The 18,309-nt window shown below is 43.3% G+C and overlaps 1 protein-coding gene across 3 annotated transcripts in view; it reads right to left on the bottom strand.

The window, feature by feature from the left end:
• Nucleotides 1-8,802: 8,802 nt before the first annotated feature.
• The window catches only part of HACL1 (2-hydroxyacyl-CoA lyase 1), a 62,199-nt gene continuing 52,692 nt past the window's right edge, over nucleotides 8,803-18,309 (bottom strand). For all 3 annotated transcript variants that reach the window (XM_033930727.1, XM_033930725.1, XM_033930724.1), the window contains 2 exons: nucleotides 14,458-14,644; nucleotides 8,803-11,906 (listed from right to left, as the gene is read on the bottom strand). In XM_033930727.1, the coding sequence (XP_033786618.1) occupies nucleotides 11,874-11,906; nucleotides 14,458-14,644 (220 nt within the window). In that variant the 3' untranslated portion in view covers nucleotides 8,803-11,873. The remainder of the gene's footprint in view (nucleotides 11,907-14,457; nucleotides 14,645-18,309) is intronic.

Here is an 18,309-nt window from a genome sequence, read left to right as displayed (position 1 = left end):
CCTCCGGAATCACACCTGTTTTCAGAGACAGGTTGCAAATTTGCTGTAGTAGTTCCGCTATTTCCTCTTTTAGTTCCTTCAGCACCCTTGGATGGATTCCATCCGGACCCGGGGATTTGTCAGTTTTTAGTTTTTCTATCTGTCTGCGCACATCATCAAGGCTCACTTCTATGGAAGTTAACTTTTGTGCTTGATTTCCATTGAAGAATTTCTCAGGTTCCGGTATGTTGGTTGTGTCTTCGTTTGTGAATACAGATGAAAAGAACATGTTAAGTCTTTCTGCGACCTCTTTCTCTTCCTTCACCGCTCCCTTCCTGTCTCCGTCATCCAGTGGTCCCACCTCCTCCCTAGCCGGCTGTTTCCCTTTAACATATCTAAAGAACGGTTTGAAATTTCGTGCTTCCCTGGCTAGTCTCTCTTCATACTCTCTTTTGGCTTTTCGTACCACACGGTGACATTCTTTTTGATACTTCCTGTGCTCTCTCCAGTTTACCTCAGTTTTGTCCCTTTTCCATTTTCTGAATGAATTTTTCTTCGTGAGGAACTGGACAACGTTCTGGGGAAAGAACAAGCTTTTCAAGAAGGATGGTCTACACCTGAGCAAGGCGGGAACCAGACAACTAGCAAATAACGTCAGAAGTGCGATAGAGCAAGCTTTAAACTAAGAAGAGGGGGAAAGCCGACAGTCGACCTGGTATCGACGGTTCGGGAAACAGTACCCAATGAGGGTACTGAGGGGAAAGATTTTGGGGATGACACAAGTGGCAAGCAACAGACTATGAACAAACAAGGGAGTCAGATGAAGCGAGAGGGGGCCAGGATGAACATACTGGAAGGGGAAGTCAAAACGGGATTGGATGTTGAGAGAGAACAAGAGGACAATAGGAACATGCCACAAGGGGAAGGAAATAGGAATCTACCACAAAGAAAGGCCAAAAGAGACAATACTCAGGAGTTGGCAGGCCAGGAAGGGGACAAAATGAAGAATGAAATGCAAGATGAAATAGAAAGGAAGAGAAAATGCCAGGACTTGAACTGCATGTATACAAATGCAAGGAGCCTAAAGAACAAAATGGGGGAACTAGAGGTCATGGCCAATAAAGAGAAACTAGACATCATAGGGATCACGGAAACATGGTGGAACGAGGAAAACAAATGGGACATAGTACTGCCAGGATACAAACTCTACCGAAAAGACAGGACTTACCAGAAGGGGGGAGGAATAGCACTATACATAAGGGATACAATTCACTCAACCACTGTGGACACAGCAGAGACAAATACCCAACTGGAGGCATTGTGGATCAAAGTACCAGGAAGCAACGGAGCCGAGATAAAGATGGGACTGTTCTACCGTCCACCTGGGCAAACTGAAGCTGAAGATACAGAAATGGTAGCCGAGCTGAGAAGGGAATGCAAGAACCCAAACACCATAGTTATGGGAGATTTCAATTATCCTGGGATAGACTGGTGTCTCGGAAACTCAAAATGTGCAAGGGAAACGGAGTTCCTGGAAGCAGTACAGGACTGCTTCATGGAACAACTAGTCGAGGCACCAACGAGAGGATCAGCGACTCTGGATCTGATCCTCAATGGGCTGAAAGGCCCCGCGAAGGATGTGGAGATCATAGGACCACTAGGAACCAGTGACCACAACATGATTCAGTTCAAAGTGCAAGTAGGACTACCTATGGGAAAGAGAACCAAGGCAACAACATTTAACTTCAAGAAAGGGAACTATGATGCCATGAGACAAATGGTGAGAAAAAAGCTCAGAAACAGCTCCAAGGAAACGCGGACTGTGGAGCAAGCCTGGTCCCTATTCAAGGACACAGTAAACAAGGCACAAAACCTATATATACCAAGATTTAGGAAAGGTTCCAAGAAAAATCAGACAAAGGACCCTGCATGGATAACCAGTGAAGTAAAGAAAGTGATAGGAGACAAGAAAAAATCATTTCGGAAGTGGAAAAAGGACAAAAATGAAGGAAACTGGAGAGAGCACAGGAAGCAACAAAAAGAATGTCACCGAGTAGTCAGGAAAGCCAAGAAAGAGTATGAGGAGAGACTAGCCAAGGAAGCAAAAAATTTCAAACCATTTTTCCGGTATGTGAAAGGGAAACAGCCAGCGAGGGAGGAGGTGGGACCCCTGGACGAGGGTGACCGGAAGGGAGTGGTGAAAGAGGAAAAAGAGGTGGCTGGTAGGCTAAACAAGTTCTTCTCGTCGGTCTTTACAATAGAGGACACATCCAGTGTGCCAGAACCGGAAAAAATCTTCAGGGGAGATCAGGAGGGGAAACTATCATGCATGGAGGTAAGCCTCGAAGACGTTCTCAGGCAGATAGATAGATTAAGAACGGACAAAGCTCCGGGCCCAGACGGGATCCACCCGAGAATACTAAAAGAGCTTAGAGACGAAACAGCAGAATTACTGCAGCATATTTGCAACCTGTCCTTGAGAACAGGGGTAATCCCGGAGGACTGGAGGATAGCGAATGTTACACCGATCTTCAAAAAAGGATCGAGAGGCGACCCGGGAAACTACAGACCGGTGAGTTTAACCTCTGTTCCGGGGAAGATGGTCGAATCAATGATCAGGGAAGGTATCAACGAGCATATAGAAAAAAATAATCTGATGAGATCGAGTCAGCATGGTTTCTGTAAAGGCCGATCATGCCAGACAAATCTACTGCATTTCTTTGAGGGGATAAGTAAGCAATTGGACCAAGGTGACCCAGTAGACATTATATATCTGGATTTCCAAAAAGCCTTTGACAAGGTGCCCCATGAACGCTTACTGAAGAAGCTGTGGAGTCACGGGGTGGAAGGAAACGTGTACAGATGGATCAAAAATTGGCTGGCGGACAGGAAACAGAGGGTAGGAGTAAAGGGGCACTACTCTGACTGGATAGGGGTCACAAGTGGTGTTCCGCAGGGGTCAGTGCTGGGACCGTTGCTGTTCAATATATTTATTAATGATCTAGAAACGGGGACAAAGTGCGAAGTTATCAAATTCGCGGATGACACAAAACTCTCCAGCAGGGCCGGAACTGTTGAAGAATGCAAAGAACTGCAGAGCGACCTGAACAAAATGAGTGAGTGGGCAAAAAAATGGCAGATGAGCTTCAATGTGGAGAAATGTAAGGTCTTGCACATAGGGAAGGGGAACTACATGTACAGCTATACGATGGGAGGGAGGGTACTCGGGGAAGGAAGTCAAGAAAAAGATCTGGGGGTATTGGTGGATAACACAATGAAGCAGGCGGCACAATGTGCAGCGGCCTCAAAAAAAGCGAACAGAATGCTGGGCATTATCAAAAAAGGTATCACTACCAGAACAAAAGAAGTTATCCTGCCACTGTATCGAGCAATGGTGCGCCCACATCTGGAATACTGCGTCCAATACTGGTCACCATACCTCAAGAAGGACATGGCAATACTCGAGAGGGTCCAGAGGAGGGCAACGAGGATGATAAAGGGTATGGAGAACCTTTCATATGCCGAACGGTTAGACAGGCTGGGGCTCTTTACCCTGGAGAAGCGGAGACTGAGAGGGGACATGATAGAAACTTATAAAATCATGAAAGGCATAGAGAAGGTGGAGAGGGACAGATTCTTTAGACTAGCAGGGACAACTAAAACAAGAGGTCATTCAGAAAAACTGAGAGGAGACAGATTCATAACGAATGCAAGGAAGTTCTTCTTCACTCAGAGGGTGGTGGACACCTGGAACGCGCTTCCCGGAGAGGTGATAGGACAGAATACAATTCTGGGGTTCAAAAAGGGACTGGATGACTTCCTGGAAGCGAAAGGGATAACAGGGTACAAATAGAGATTTACCTTACAGGACATTGAGTGAACAGGGTATGGGTATTTTAAGTTAGGTAGGGAACACTTTCAGGTCATGGACCTGGGGGGCCGCCGCGGGAGCGGACTGCTGGGCACGATGGACCCCTGGTCTGACCCGGCAGAGGCAACGCTTATGTTCTTATGTTCTTATATTGCTTATCACTTCCTTCACTATTTTAGTTATCCACGCCGGGTCTTTTATTCAACTCTTGTTGCACCCTTTTCTGAATTTGGGGATATATAGATTTTGCGCCTCGCTCACCGTGTCCTTGAAAAAGGACCAGGCATGTTCTACCGTCTGCCATTTTTGGGAAGTGTTCCTAAGTTTCTTCTTTACCATTCCCCTCATTGCTTTGTAGTTACCCTTCCTGAAGTTAAAAGTTGTCGCTATGGTTCTCTTTCCTTTCAGTATTCCTACTTCCATCTTGAACTTGATCATATTATGATCGCTGTTTCCCAACGGTCCCACTACTTCCACTTCCTTTGCAGGTCCCCTTAGCCCATTTAGGATTAGATCCAGAGTGGCATTTTCTCTTGTCGGTTCTCTAACAAGCTGTTCCATGAAGCAATCTTGTACAGCCTTCAGAAATTCTGTCTCCCTAGCGCATCTTGAGCTTCCGAGACTCCAGTCTATCCCAGGGTAGTTGAAGTCTCCCATAATAACCGTGTTACCGCCTTTGCATTCTCGCTTCATCTCGGCTTCCATTTCTTCATCGATGTCTCCGGTTTGTCCGGGTGGACGATAGTATAGGCCATCTCCCCCTCTAGTTAAATCGATGACATTGAGTATAGAAAACATAAGATCCGTAGTTTCATGTTGATGTTATATCCAATGCTGGACTAGAGGAGCCTCTTTGACCCGGGTACGAATCCTGCTCATGTGTTCTCCTATTCGGGTCTTGATGCTACGCGTGGTACATCCCACATATAGTAAATGGCATGGGCATTGGATGACATACACCACTTGTTTGGAGTCACAATTTGTGGGTGGGCACTGAATCTTGCTCAGTCCGTTACAATGTATGGCCATTTGCTGTAATGTAACACTGTGCTTGCACATCTTACAGTGCCCACATGGGGTGTGCTGCCCTGATACTCTTACTGGTGGATATTTGATGAATTGATAGTGGACCAACTGCTGCTTAAGATTGCGTTGTTTGGAAAATGCAAACCTGGGTATATGTTGAAATTCCTGATGGTATTGCATGATGCCCCAATGCTTTTTGATGATTCGCTTGATGTCAAATGCCCGAACCGAGTATGGGAGGACACATACTAGAGTGTCCTCTTCTTGTGTAGGAAATGGATTCAAAAGCAACGATCTATTTGCATAAAGTCCCCTCTTGTATGCTTTTTTAACCACTGAAGGGGGGTATCCTCTTTGTATGAAACGTGTTTTCATATCCTGAGCTTTAAGGACATAGTCCTGGACAGTGGTGCAAAGTCTCCGAAGGCGTAAGAACTGCCCCACCGGAATGTTGTTTCTTAAATGCCTAGGGTGAAAACTACTGTACTCCAATAAGTTGTTCCTGTTGGTGGATTTTCGAAAGATGGTAGTGGAAAACCTTCCTTGATTCCTTATCTGAATGTCTAAAAAAGACACCTGTCTCGAATCTGTCACAAGAATTTAGCCACTCCAAAAACTTGGGAAGGTCAGTGGGTGGTCCTATCCATACTGCCAAAACATCATCAATGTAACGTTTCCAAAATAGAAAATCCTTCCAATACGTAGATGTGTATAGAAAAGTATTTTCAAATTTGGACACATACAAACACGCCACAGACGGGGCCATTTTAGCCCCCATGGCTGTACCTTTGATCTGTTTGTAGTATCTCGTGTCAAATTGAAAGTAGTTCATACTCAATGCTATATGTGCCAATTGGGATAAAAATTCTATTCTTTTTTGTGATAAATCCATTGTTGATAATTCATCTTTAATGATTGTTACTGCTGCGTCTTGTGGAACATTGGTGTAAAGAGCTGATATATCTAGGGTAAGGAGTGTGGCATGTGAAGGTATATCTTGATACTCAGCTAGCATGTTAATCATATTGGCTGAATCCTGCACATATGAAGGGGCTAGAGGGACCCTATCCTTGAGATACATGTCGAGTATGGTGGATAAAGGTTCCAAGATGGAAACCTATACCTGAAACAATGGGTCTACCTGGAGGATTTTGAAGAGATTTGTGGATTTTTGGAACAAAGTATATCACAGGAATGCATGGATATTTGCATAATTTGTTGGCCACAATCCATGTTTGGGTTTCCTGTCTGAATGAGAGGTCAGTCTATAATTTTGGATCTAAGCACTTTTCTGGCTTCCATTGTATCCTAATTAATAATACCCCTGAGATTTCTGAAGGAAATTGATATTCTAGTTTGGGCAGAAGACAAGCTAGATTGTGGGAGAATGCATGCTGAAATTCTGTTAAAAGAAGATCTTCCATAAACAATACCCAGTAACTCATCAAGCAATAGAACCAGTAACTAAGATTGGGGTCTGATTTTTGACATGCAATTCTCCAGCCTGGCCAGATGCCAAACCAGGGGGATCCTTCAGGCTCACTTAAAACTTTCAGGTCTTAAATCAGGTTTCCAAATCTGTGGCACTGGTGGTAGCCTCTTACCCTGAAATGATTTCTAAATTGAACCCCAAATGTAAATTTTTCTCTCTCTCTCTTAGTCATATCTAATGGCTTTTGGAGTCTGCCTCTGGATGCCAGTACAAGACAGCATTTCAGTGGCTGAATAAACAATGTGCAGGGATTGTATTACCTCAAGGTTACAAAAATTCACCACAATGTCCTGGCAGATGTATCCCACAGAGAAAATGTGATCCGTTATGTTGATGACATTTTAATTCCATCTGAGAATGAGTCTGCACACTCATAAGAGAGATTTTAACAACTCTTTTAGAAGCTGGATTTAAGGTTAATCCTGCCAAGGCTCAGCTGTATAAATCACATACAATCAAAGCTCGGTTTACGAGTAACACAGTTTGCGAATGTTTTACAAGATGAGCAAAACACTCTTGCAAATCATGCCTCACAAATCGAGCATTGACTTGATTTGCGAGCCCCCACCCCTGACAACCAGCATCACCCCTACCCTACCTGTGAGCCTCCACCCCCAACTGGCATCACCCACCTGCCCAAACCGCAATCTGGACCCGGCCTACAGCACCAACCCACAGGACATGCCAGTGCCGGAAGAGCCTGCCTTTTGCCACTGATCGATGCTGGGCTTGGCCTTGAGCATCTGAGCATGCTCAAGGCCTTCTGGCTCTCTCCGAGATTCTGATGAAAGTCAAGAGGCAGGATCTCTCGGCACCAGCACGCCTTTGGGTTGGTGCTGCGTGCCGGTGTCAGATCGCAGTAAGGATTTGGGTGGACGATTGCCAGTTCTCAGACGGTGGAGGCTCGCGGACAGGGGGGTGGTGGTTCTTGGGAGTGGGATGGAAGTGCACCAGTGGCCTCTGGAGTGGGGGTCTTTTGGGGATGTGGTGTGGTGGGGTGGAAGCGAGCAGCACTGGTGCCAGCCCAAAAGTTATTCGCAAATTTTCAATCTTCGCAGGCTAGCTCTGCCTCTAACCCCCGTGAATATTGAGGGAGAAGTGTAGGTCTTATTTTTGGGGTAGGTCTTATTTTTTCCATGTACAATGATCATCTCTCCCTTCCTCTCCTCCACCCCAATTCTTCTTTCCTTTCTCTCCTCAACCTGTGCAGCATCTTTACTCCCCTCTCACCCATCCCCTTGTGCCTTCCCTCTGCGGCAGCATCTTTCTATCCCTCCCTCCCATCCCCCTGTGCAGCAGAACCCTTGCCCAGCTTCTATCCCTCCCTTCCATGCAACTGCAACAGAACTTTTGAGCAGCCCCTGCTGACCCTCCCATCCTTCCATCTCTCCCTCCCATCTGAACCCCGCCAACCACGAGACCTACATACCTCCCTCCAAAGAGCAACATCAGCAGCACTCTAAACAAGCTGTTTTGTGGCCTTCTCCTACCAGGGCTTTCCATGTGCCACATTGTTGATGACATCATCAGTGATAGGTAGAGGGAATGTCCCCGCGGGCGAAAGCCACGAAGCAGACTATTTAGAGTGCTGCTGACGCTGCTCTTTGGAGGGAGGTATGTAGGTCTCGCAGTTGGCAGGGTTTGGATGGGAGGGTCAGTGGGAGGGGGGAAGCCCTGCTGCCGCTGGTGAATCCAGGGACTAGGGCTTATTTTTGGGGTAGGGCTTATATTAAGACCTACCCTGAAAATCACGCTAGAGCTTATTTTCAGCAAAACACGGTAATTTGTTTCATTCTAATAGCGAGTTAGCTTTTTTACTATGTCGTGGTTCACTTTTGGGCTTGTATCTAACTCTCCTTTATCCAAGTCTCTTTACAGCACCTATCATCCAAATATGCATGACTGGTTGGGCTAATTCCTCAGATGGGATATATCACTATCAAGAAATAACCCCACCTTTTCCTGAAGGAAAGACCTTATCCTGAGTTTCTATTCTGTACAGGACAAGCCAGTGTTCTACTCATTAAACTTACCCAAGTTCAATGGACTCCTGTCTCCACTTCTCCAGAAAGAATACAAGAACTGAAAGTGTGCCCAGAGCAGTACCTTGCCTTGATTCTGTATAATATTTTCTGTCAGGATAAATGTACCTGGAAGATTTCTTATACATGGGTTCAGAGTAATCAACAGCATAACACAGACTTCTTTCTTTTCTTTTTTTTTTTATGTTTCTTGCTTTCCTACTACTCCCCCTCCTCCCACCTCTTCAAACACCTCAGCTTTCTCCTTTAATCTACATTTATGTTATTAATTTGTTTCAGGAAGGAAAGCCCTTTCAGATTAAATATGATGTACATTCTGATAGGTTTATAGGCTTCTTCCATACTGTCACATGTAATTGTAGAAGAAACAAAAAACTTGTGGAGAGTTGATGTCCAAGATGAAGGCTTTATTAAAACAAATAAGTAATCCACATAAAAATGTCTACGGCCTGAACTACTGAAAACATCTGGACCCAACATGGTCTATGTTTTGACACAATGGTCTTCCTCAAGGGTCCCTATTGGTCCTATAAGCAGGCTTGTGGATTAAATAATAGCAAGAATCTCTGTGCTTAGGAGACAAACTCAAATTGAAAGTGATGCACAGGGAGGGGCCTAAGGCCCACCTTGCACAGGAGGAGGCTGGAGGAGCAGGAGGGTCTGACTGGGCATCCCTCCTACTCCTGACCTAAAGGTATCGGGGAGAAGGGGTCTGACAAAAGGGGGAGGGGGGCGACGGCAGGGGGGAATGGGTATCCCTCCTGCCATGGTTTTTTTTTTGGGGGGGAGGTATTTGCAGGGTGGGTCGCCGCAGTTGTCAGAGGGGGGTCCACGCGGTTGTCGTCAGTCTACGGCAGTGGTGGGGAATTTTTTTCTTTTTGGGACAGATATTTTGTGTGTGTAATACACGCAAAATATCAGTGCCATTGAAAAAAAAAAGCAGATCTACAGCAGTTGGATTTTAAGATTGTAAAACCTGATGCAAAATAGCCAAGCAAATGTTAGTGAATCAATCACTTTGCTATTTTGCATGGGGGTTTTACAAATTTGCATGGCCGGATCAGAAAATGGGTGATCAAGAGGAAAAACATACAGTGGTCCGTTTTGTGAATTGGGTCGGTTACAGGTTTAGCGATGATCGCTGACTTTAGTGAATCGAGGCCAGAATGGCTCCAGCTACCAGTTCTTCAGAGGCTGCTCCTCTTGTCAGTTAAGAACCATTGCTTCAAACAGATACCAAATTGTGACAGAGGAAGATATTGAAAGTTACTTTTTTAGAATAAACTCAAGTCTATAAAGACAGGCTTCAAACCCCCTGCCCCCTCTCTTTTGTTCTATTCCTCCGTCAGCCTTTCATACCTTACAGCTACCATTCAGAAACACAGGACATTCATTCATTCAAACATAGCTCTCTGCTCTCATTCATTCAGGCAGGACACGCACGCACACTCTGAAGCTCTTTTGCAACTAATATATGCTCTATATTTGTAATAAGCCTATTCTTAAATTATATGCCTTTTCCAAACCATCTCTGGCTGCCTCTGAGCCCTAAACACAGGATCCAAAATAAAACAAACAATACAAAAACACAAAATACAAGAATATATTATGCTGCCACAATTACAATCTTAATCCACTGTACTAGGGAAGCTTTAAAGACAGCTGTCCTTTGTACATGAAAAGCTGATATGAGAGAGTTGGTAATCTGCAAATAATGCAGTGAACCTTGCAGGTATCCAATTTATACAGCTTCCATGAAGAATTGCATTACCTAGTCCAAAAAGACTAGAAAAGACCATCTGGTTTACACGCAATGGAGAAAACATCTTTGGCAAAAATTAACCTGGTGATGAAGTGATAGGAAGTCAAACCTACCCAAAAACAGTTACAAAATTCATCATTGTAAAAAAAATAAAAAGGTAACTGGAGAGAATCCCCAGTAGGAATCTTGAAGAGAAATTGAGAAATAATAAGTTAGGAAGACCTAGGGTAAGGGCTTCCTGAGTATTGCTGGATGTAGAAAGCAGACTTACCCCATTCCAAAATTAGGATTCAAATGTGGCATAAAATTAAATTTACAGTCAAAAGCATTGAAAACACTTGTTTCTTCTTCATAGAAAAGGCAGTTCACCCCATAATAGTTCTTAATTCCTCCGAGTTGTTCAGAAGACTGTAGCAAAAGAGGAGAGTCCTGGTACCACCAAGTATTACTCTAGATACACTAAAACAGGGGTCTCCAACCATTTTCATGTAAAGGGCCACAAAGTGTATGTGAGAGAAAGGTCCAAGGGCTACCAAAAGATTTTGGGCTTACACATATAATTTTAAATATAAATTTTGATTCTATGAGTCCAAGGATATACTATATTAAAAAAGAAGCCTAATTTTATTTTGGCTTAGAAACAGTTGTAAAAGACATTAATTTGCTCTCTGAGTAACATACCCAAGAAATGTTAATGAGAAACTTGTGTCTGTAAACTGTTCATTCCCCACCTAGATGTACACAACAAACAGCTATTAATCCCAAAAGGCCACCCTCCCCAAAAAAAGGAAAAAAAAAAAAAAGTTGTTGCCTATGTCCCCCCCCCCAAAGCTGTGTCAGAAGGCACTAGCGCCTCATGGGGGAGGAAAGGTTCAGCACTGAGCATGCTTCTTAGATGTTTTCACTTCCCCCGAGCAAACCAGAAGTGAAAGCTGGGGTTGCAGAAAAGGAGTGCCAGGGCTGCATTCAGCCACCGGCCACATATGGGAGATCACTGCACTAAGATGTGGAACTATCTTCAGGAAATTGAAAAAGAACCTATCCTCTGAAAAGGAACCCTCCGCTCCACTGATACTGTAAGCATCTGGTGCAGGAACTGCTAGAGAAAAACTGGAAGGAGCTGCTCAATCCATCCACTGGAGATAAAGAATACTAAGCATTCTATGGCTACACAATCCTCTTTAGGAGTGAGTCATATGACACTACTTTGTTTCTCTATCTCCACCTGCTGGTTGATGGATATAACCCACTAGTCTGGACTGGTGTGGTAGGAACACTAAGGGCCTGTTTTACAAAGCCACGTTAGTGGCTGCCGCACGGCAACAGACCCAAAGCCCTTTAAATCTCTATGGGCTTTCGGGCTGCTAGCTCAGCTTTGTAAAACAGGCCCTAAGGAATACATAGATTGCTAAACAGCTGCAAGATATTATTGTAGATCTCCATGTCTGCCTAGCCATGGCCACCGACATCTATGCATTATTGGGAAATGTAGCTAATTTATTTTTAGTACAGGCAAAGTCTTCTTAACTACATTTCCCATGCTGTTCAAATTCAAACTGAAGCACCCAGCATACCAGGTAGGTGCAAAGATAAATACTGCACTGTGACTCCTATTACAACAGTAGTACAGAAGGTGAAACACTGGTGATTTTGCAGCTCTGAACTCAATCGGCATTTACGTGTGCAATTCCAGATCTCCCATTATAGGTTCGAACGAGTTAGCCAGGGAAAATCCTAAAAATGGAAAAAAAAAATCCAATATATTATAAATAAAAGTCTAAATTTAAGCTAATTTAATCCTGTTCACCGTCATATGATAATATGCATATTGATTCCTTTCCCTTCTCTAGCAAGATAGATCTAACATGTTCAGTTATTGCATTAGTGATTTGTGCAACAAAACCGCAGTGCCTTGAAAGATTACGTAACTGTGAGGATATTGGCCTGTGTTAGTATTTATCTCCAGCTGTTGGCTCAGGTGCACAATGCCAACTAGAAAACATCTTGACCTTTGGATGAGATATTGTCCCAAACTCTATGAACATTTGGCAAGCACTGTCCTATGATGTGAACAAAGTTCAGGTACTATAGCACTTGCCCTGATCCAGAAACAAAAGTCAAAAAGATTCTCTGAGACTTAAAATTACCAGTGGTATTTCATCCATCTTACAGTACAACATTTGGAAAGGCAACTATCAGTAGGCACCTAGATTGGGGCATCTACTAAGTTAGGTGCCTAACTTAATTTTTTAAAAATTGGTTAATTGGTACTGATAATTGAAAGCGCCATTGAAAACATTTAAAAAATTTAATTAGACATAGGTGCCTACCACCTCCCACTAGGCATTTACACAGAGGCACCTACCTAGGCGTGGTTAGGAGCAGAGTTTGGACGTGGATTGACTAGGCACCAGGCCAAGAAAACCCTGACTTAATATTCCCAAGTCAATTTAGGTGCCACTAGGCACTACTTTACAAATGGTGCCTACCTTTGATTGACATATAGTAGGTGCTGCTTTGCTAAGGGCCTACCGAGTTAGGCATCATTTATAGAATCTGGCCCACAGTGCCCCTGGAAGTTATATGTGGTTATCAAAACTAAAGAGAGAGAGATATCCCCGGAGGGCAGGTTTCTCTTGACCATACTGAAGAATTTGCAAGTTGTTTTTTTCCTATTTCTAAATTTTAACTTTTTTTTTAATAGTATAATTCAATTTTCTCCTATCACAAGAAAAAATACTTTAAGGAGTATCTTATCACCGGCTTTCATAAATCATTCCAGAACTTTTGAATGCAGTACAGCTGTAGTGGTTGTGTGACATGTGCCTCTTCTTTTGCCTTTAAAACAGGTAGAGAGGACAGAATGTTTTTATTATTATTAATATTTTTTTTTAAGGTATTTATATACCGCCTATCAAGGTTCTCCAAGTGGTTTACAATCAGGTACTCAAGCCTCCTGGCCCTCCTATGGGGTGTCCAGGCCAATCAGAGCTAGGACACTTCCTGGTGTATCTGGGGAGGGGCCTGAGGCTCTGATTGGTCCAAGTTGTATAAGGCCCCTCCTATGGGAGGGGCCTTATACAACTAGGGCCAGTCAGAGCCTCAGGCCCCTAACCCCGGTGTATCCCAAGATGTACTGGGGATTTTAGATGATGCAGGCAGTTGGGAGGAGGGAGTCTGTGTCCCTCCAGGTTATCTATTTGAGGTAAGGGGAAGGGGGCGGCGGAGATGGGGTAGAGGGGTCACTGGCTAGCAGGGGAGAGTGAGCATCTCTCCCGCTGCAGGGGGATGGTGTCACTACTGCTGCATCCATCCCCGTCCCTCTTTATATATTTTTTTATCTCGATGCATTTTTTACCATTTCTTGTTCCTTCCTCCTCAATCATGTCAGTCATATATAATTTCATCTCCTCCTCCACATCTATTGATCATGTGGTAGATTTTCTTTTTCTTTTCTTCTAACTCTGTTTTTAAATTCTTTTATTGATTGTAAACCATCTAAATAAATTTTGATAGATGGTTTATCAAAGATATAATAAACTTGAAGGGGTGTTGTGATGCAGCAGAGAGACTGGGCATCTCTCCCACTGCATTACAACACAGGGGCTTTCTAGCAGTCTCCTTCACTGACTAGCACCCCTGGACTAGTCGCTCATTTTTGTTGCTAAAAGCCAACACCATTTTTTGAAAATGGCTCGACATTTTTTAAGAATCCACCGGAGGGCTCATTTCAATGTTGAAAAGCCCATTTGCATGTCAGTGTTGGAGACTGCTAGAAACCTCGCTAAAGACAGAGATAATCCGCCGCTACACTGTGTACAGACTAAACCACCGGAAAACAGTTTAGTGACGGCGTTAAAGTATTGAGAATCTGGGCCTTAATCCTCCACTGCCCCAGGTAGATTAGATAGATTGTGAGACCACTGGAACAGATAGTGCATGAAACCTACAAAAAAACAAACCACCAAAACCAACAACCTAGAAAAAGCCTCAAAAACAAATGCATTGATTTTGCAGTTACTGTATTTTAGTAAATATACTGATATAGCATGGTCACACATATAGCACACAGTTTGTACAAAATGCACATAACGAGATTGTTATATGCGTGAAAATATGGTATTCATATACTGTTCTAAAATTCTTCCCTTAAAAAGAGTCACAATGACATCCACTACACTCTTAAAAAATGCTCCTAAAAAATTCAAATTGAAGCAGCTGGTTTACAGCAAAACTCCAAGAGGAGTGAAAAAGGCAGATCTACAAGATCAAAGCAGACACTTACCTGTTTCTTCCTATCTGAAAGTGGATCGATCATGACGTTGATCAGAGAAGGAAGGGCTCTGTCTGCCAGGCTTGCTTTCAGGGCATCCTGCAACTCCTCGGGAGTTTGAACAAAGTAGCCTTTACCCCCAAAAGCTGACATAACCTGCTCATAGTGGGAGTTCGGCCTCAGGAAGAGAGGAGGTACACTGTAAAGAGGACGATCTTGGTCACTATTAGAGTTATACATGCATGAGTAGGGATGAAACAACACAGTACTCGGGTTTTAAGTATCTTATGATAACAGTTATAACGTTGATTTTATTCTTAATTGTGCACGTCTTTATTACTTACAGAATGGAGGCCATTAAGGCTGTCGCATAGCCTACACACCTATTAAAAGTTGAATCTTAACCCCTCAAAAGAATATTTCATTGTTTGCAAAAACTAAAGTTCTCTCGATGAAATAAGGATACACCATGAGGTGATTCCAAATTGAGTCAGTGCTACTTCTCCCTTCTCTATGGGCTTCCACTATAATCTGTGTCCAGTAATGGCAGTCAGGATGGGGCCTGGGAGTCGGTGAATGTTCACAGGCTCTACCCCCAAATCTTACATGGGTTTCTTGTTGAGAGTGGAAATCCAAGCACAGAACTGGGATCTACGAGCACATAGTAGCCCTGGGCTTACTACTGTGGCTGCTGTTGCCTTTATTTGAACCAAAAAATAAATATAATAAACAGTTTAATAAATATGCTTACTAATATTGATATACTCTAAAACCAGAGGAAGGCAAAAATTCCATTCAGTACTTCTAACAACCTAAATACAGAGGTAAAGAATTTCATGAACATGAGACATAGAGCATATTCCAAAGAGTAAAAAAATACCTGTCTCAAAGTAGTAACAAATGTCAATGTAATCCAATTGAAATTTGATGATACATATATCAGCTAAGAAGTGCCAGAAGGGTCCTTAACCAACTGGAAAGGGTATTCAGATGTTTGAGTGTTACCAAGTCACAGTTTTTTCACACAAAAGTAGAAAAGTGCGAGTGCGTCAGTGAAAATCCAAGTTTATTGTTCATGCATATTCAGCACGTGAGATAAAATGGAAAACTTTCAAAACGAGATCAACATCCTGAGTTTCCTCAACAAGATACGTGTTTCGAAAGGGTTCTTTCTCAAGAGGAAGAAAAGCACTGAGAAATAAAGAACATACAGACATCCAACATAACGAACTAAACTAACTATCACTAAAACATAAGATATAAAGAAACTATTTAAACGCATCAATTAAACAACTCTTTTGGACTCTCTTACCAATTGAGGAGAAGAAACCGATTCAACCAGGGGCAGCAGTTACAGCTGTTAAAGTAGGTTACCTTACGAGATTACCCATACTAAATCAAGTCAAACGTAATAGATTCCAGTTGAATCAATCAGCAAAGGCAAGGCAAACTAAATAATTAAGGCAAGGATCACCGGCAGCTCAAACGGACAAAGCATTAGGGCACAAGCCATTCAATTTCTCTGTTTAGTGCGTGAGGCATCACAGTGTTCCAAGCAAAAATTATCCGCTGCTCCTGATATGTCAGCAATTGAGAAATATCACCACCATTTTTTTGAAAACGTTGTTTAAACACTGTCTCAGCTTCAACAAGTCAAAATATCAGAGGATAATTTCGATACTCTTAAGTATTTTCCCTATCTGTCCCTGGAGGCTCACAATTTAACTGTGGTACTTGGGGCAAAGGAGTAACATAGTAACATAGTAGATGACGGCAGATAAAGACCCGAATGGTCCATCCAGTCTGCCCAACCTAATTCAATTTAAATTATTATTATTTTTTTCTTCTTAGCTATTTCTGGGCAAGAATCCAAAGCTTTACCTGGTACTATGCTTGGGTTCCAACTGCCGAAATCTCTGTTAAGACTTACTCCAGCCCATCTACACCCTCCCAGCCATTGAAGCCCTCCCCTGCCCATCCTCCACCAAACGGCCATACACAGACAGTGCAAGTCTGCCCAGTAACTGGCCTAGTTCAATATTTAATATTATTTTCTGATTCTAAATCTTCTGTGTTCATCCCACGCTTCTTTGAACTCAGTCACAGTTTTACTCTCCACTACCTCTCTCGGGAGCGCATTCCAGGCATCCACCACCCTCTCCGTAAAGTAGAATTTCCTAACATTGCCCCTGAATCTACCACCCCTCAACCTCAAATTATGTCCTCTGGTTTTACCATTTTCCTTTCTCTGGAAAAGATTTTGTTCTACGTTAATACCCTTTAAGTATTTGAACGTCTGAATCATATCTCCCCTGTCTCTCCTTTCCTCTAGGGTATACATATTCAGGGCTTCCAGTCTCTCCTCATACGTCTTCTGGCGCAAGCCTCCTATCATTTTCGTCGCCCTCCTCTGGACCGCCTCAAGTCTTCTTACGTCTTTCGCCAGATACGGTCTCCAAAACTGAACACAATACTCCAAGTGGGGCCTCACCAATGACCTGTACAGGGGCATCAACACCTTCTTCCTTCTACTGACTACGCCTCTCTTTATACAGCCCAGAATCCTTCTGGCAGCAGCCACTGCCTTGTCACACTGTTTTTTCGCCTTTAGATCTTCGGACACTATCACCCCAAGGTCCCTCTCCCCGTCCGTGCATATCAGCTTCTCTCCTCCCAGCATATACGGTTCCTTCCTATTATTAATCCCCAGATGCATTACTCTGCATTTCTTTGCATTGAATTTTAGTTGCCAGGAAGTGACTTGCCCAGTCACAATGGGCAGGCTGGGATTAAACTCACAACCTCAGGGTGCTGAGGCAGCAGCCCTAACCACTAGACCACTCACTTTCACACTAACCTTGTGAGACCAATGAGTTAGTTTTATATTTGAGTCAACCTTTTTTGGGGGGTGGGGAGCGGGAAAGGTTACCTCAGTTTATATTCGAGTATATACGGTATAAACTACTTAATGTTCTCTGTGCAGTTATACAATTAACCTGAAAGAATGGAGGCAGTGAGCAAATGTTGAAATGGCTTTGAGCTTCTAAAAAAGAGAATCTCTGGTGCTAAGTGCAAATGCAAAAACCAGCATCAACTAAAGTTTTGAAATAAGCAGCTGTTACCCTGAAGCAGGTAGAATGGAAAATATCTTTGTTTTCTACTCTAGCTCTTCTGACAAGCAGATAAAATGGGAGGGTAAGGCACTGCCACCCCTTAGGTCTTAGTGTTCTCACTTGGCTGAGATCAAGGACCAGCTGTTGCTACCAGTGTGGAATTTCATGCCAGGCCACGTTTGTGAACTGCAGCAAAGTTCCTTTTTTCTGCACCGTTAACTGAAGTGGAAGGTGAAGACTGCTGCTATTTTCTTTCATTTTTGCCCTTGAAAATCAGCACTAGGGCCCCCATAAGCGCCAAGGAATGCAGGAAATCAGGCGCCGTTTACAGAATCGTGCCTAGTGTTGCCTAAATTGGACTCAGGTGCTCCATATTTATGCCAGGGTTTTCTTGGCCTAAATACTGCTGCCTAAGTCCACTTTAGGTGCCACAATTCACCCTTAACTACACCCACTTTCTAGTAGGCACCTTGGACTAGCTGAAAGTTGTAAACACCTACTGAGTTAGGCACCTAGCAACCAATTCATTTTAATTTAAACCAATTGTGAGGTGCTAATTGCTTATCAAAATCAATTAAGCTTTTTCAATAATTAAATTAGTCACCTAAATCTAGGCGCCTAACTTTGTGTATCTTTTATAAAATCAGGTCCCAGGAGCTTACCCTTTTAGGGCTAGATTCACTAAGCAAACCGATTGGTTTGCGTGCCCTTTGTGACCCGATTTCCCTCTGACCTGATTCACTAACCTGTG

This window comes from Geotrypetes seraphini, chromosome 2 (genome assembly GCF_902459505.1).
Source record: "Geotrypetes seraphini chromosome 2, aGeoSer1.1, whole genome shotgun sequence".
NCBI classification, from domain to species: Eukaryota; Metazoa; Chordata; class Amphibia; order Gymnophiona; family Dermophiidae; genus Geotrypetes; species Geotrypetes seraphini.
The sequence above is the reverse complement of the archived record's forward strand: the minus strand, read 5'-3'. Positions and strand labels throughout refer to the sequence as shown.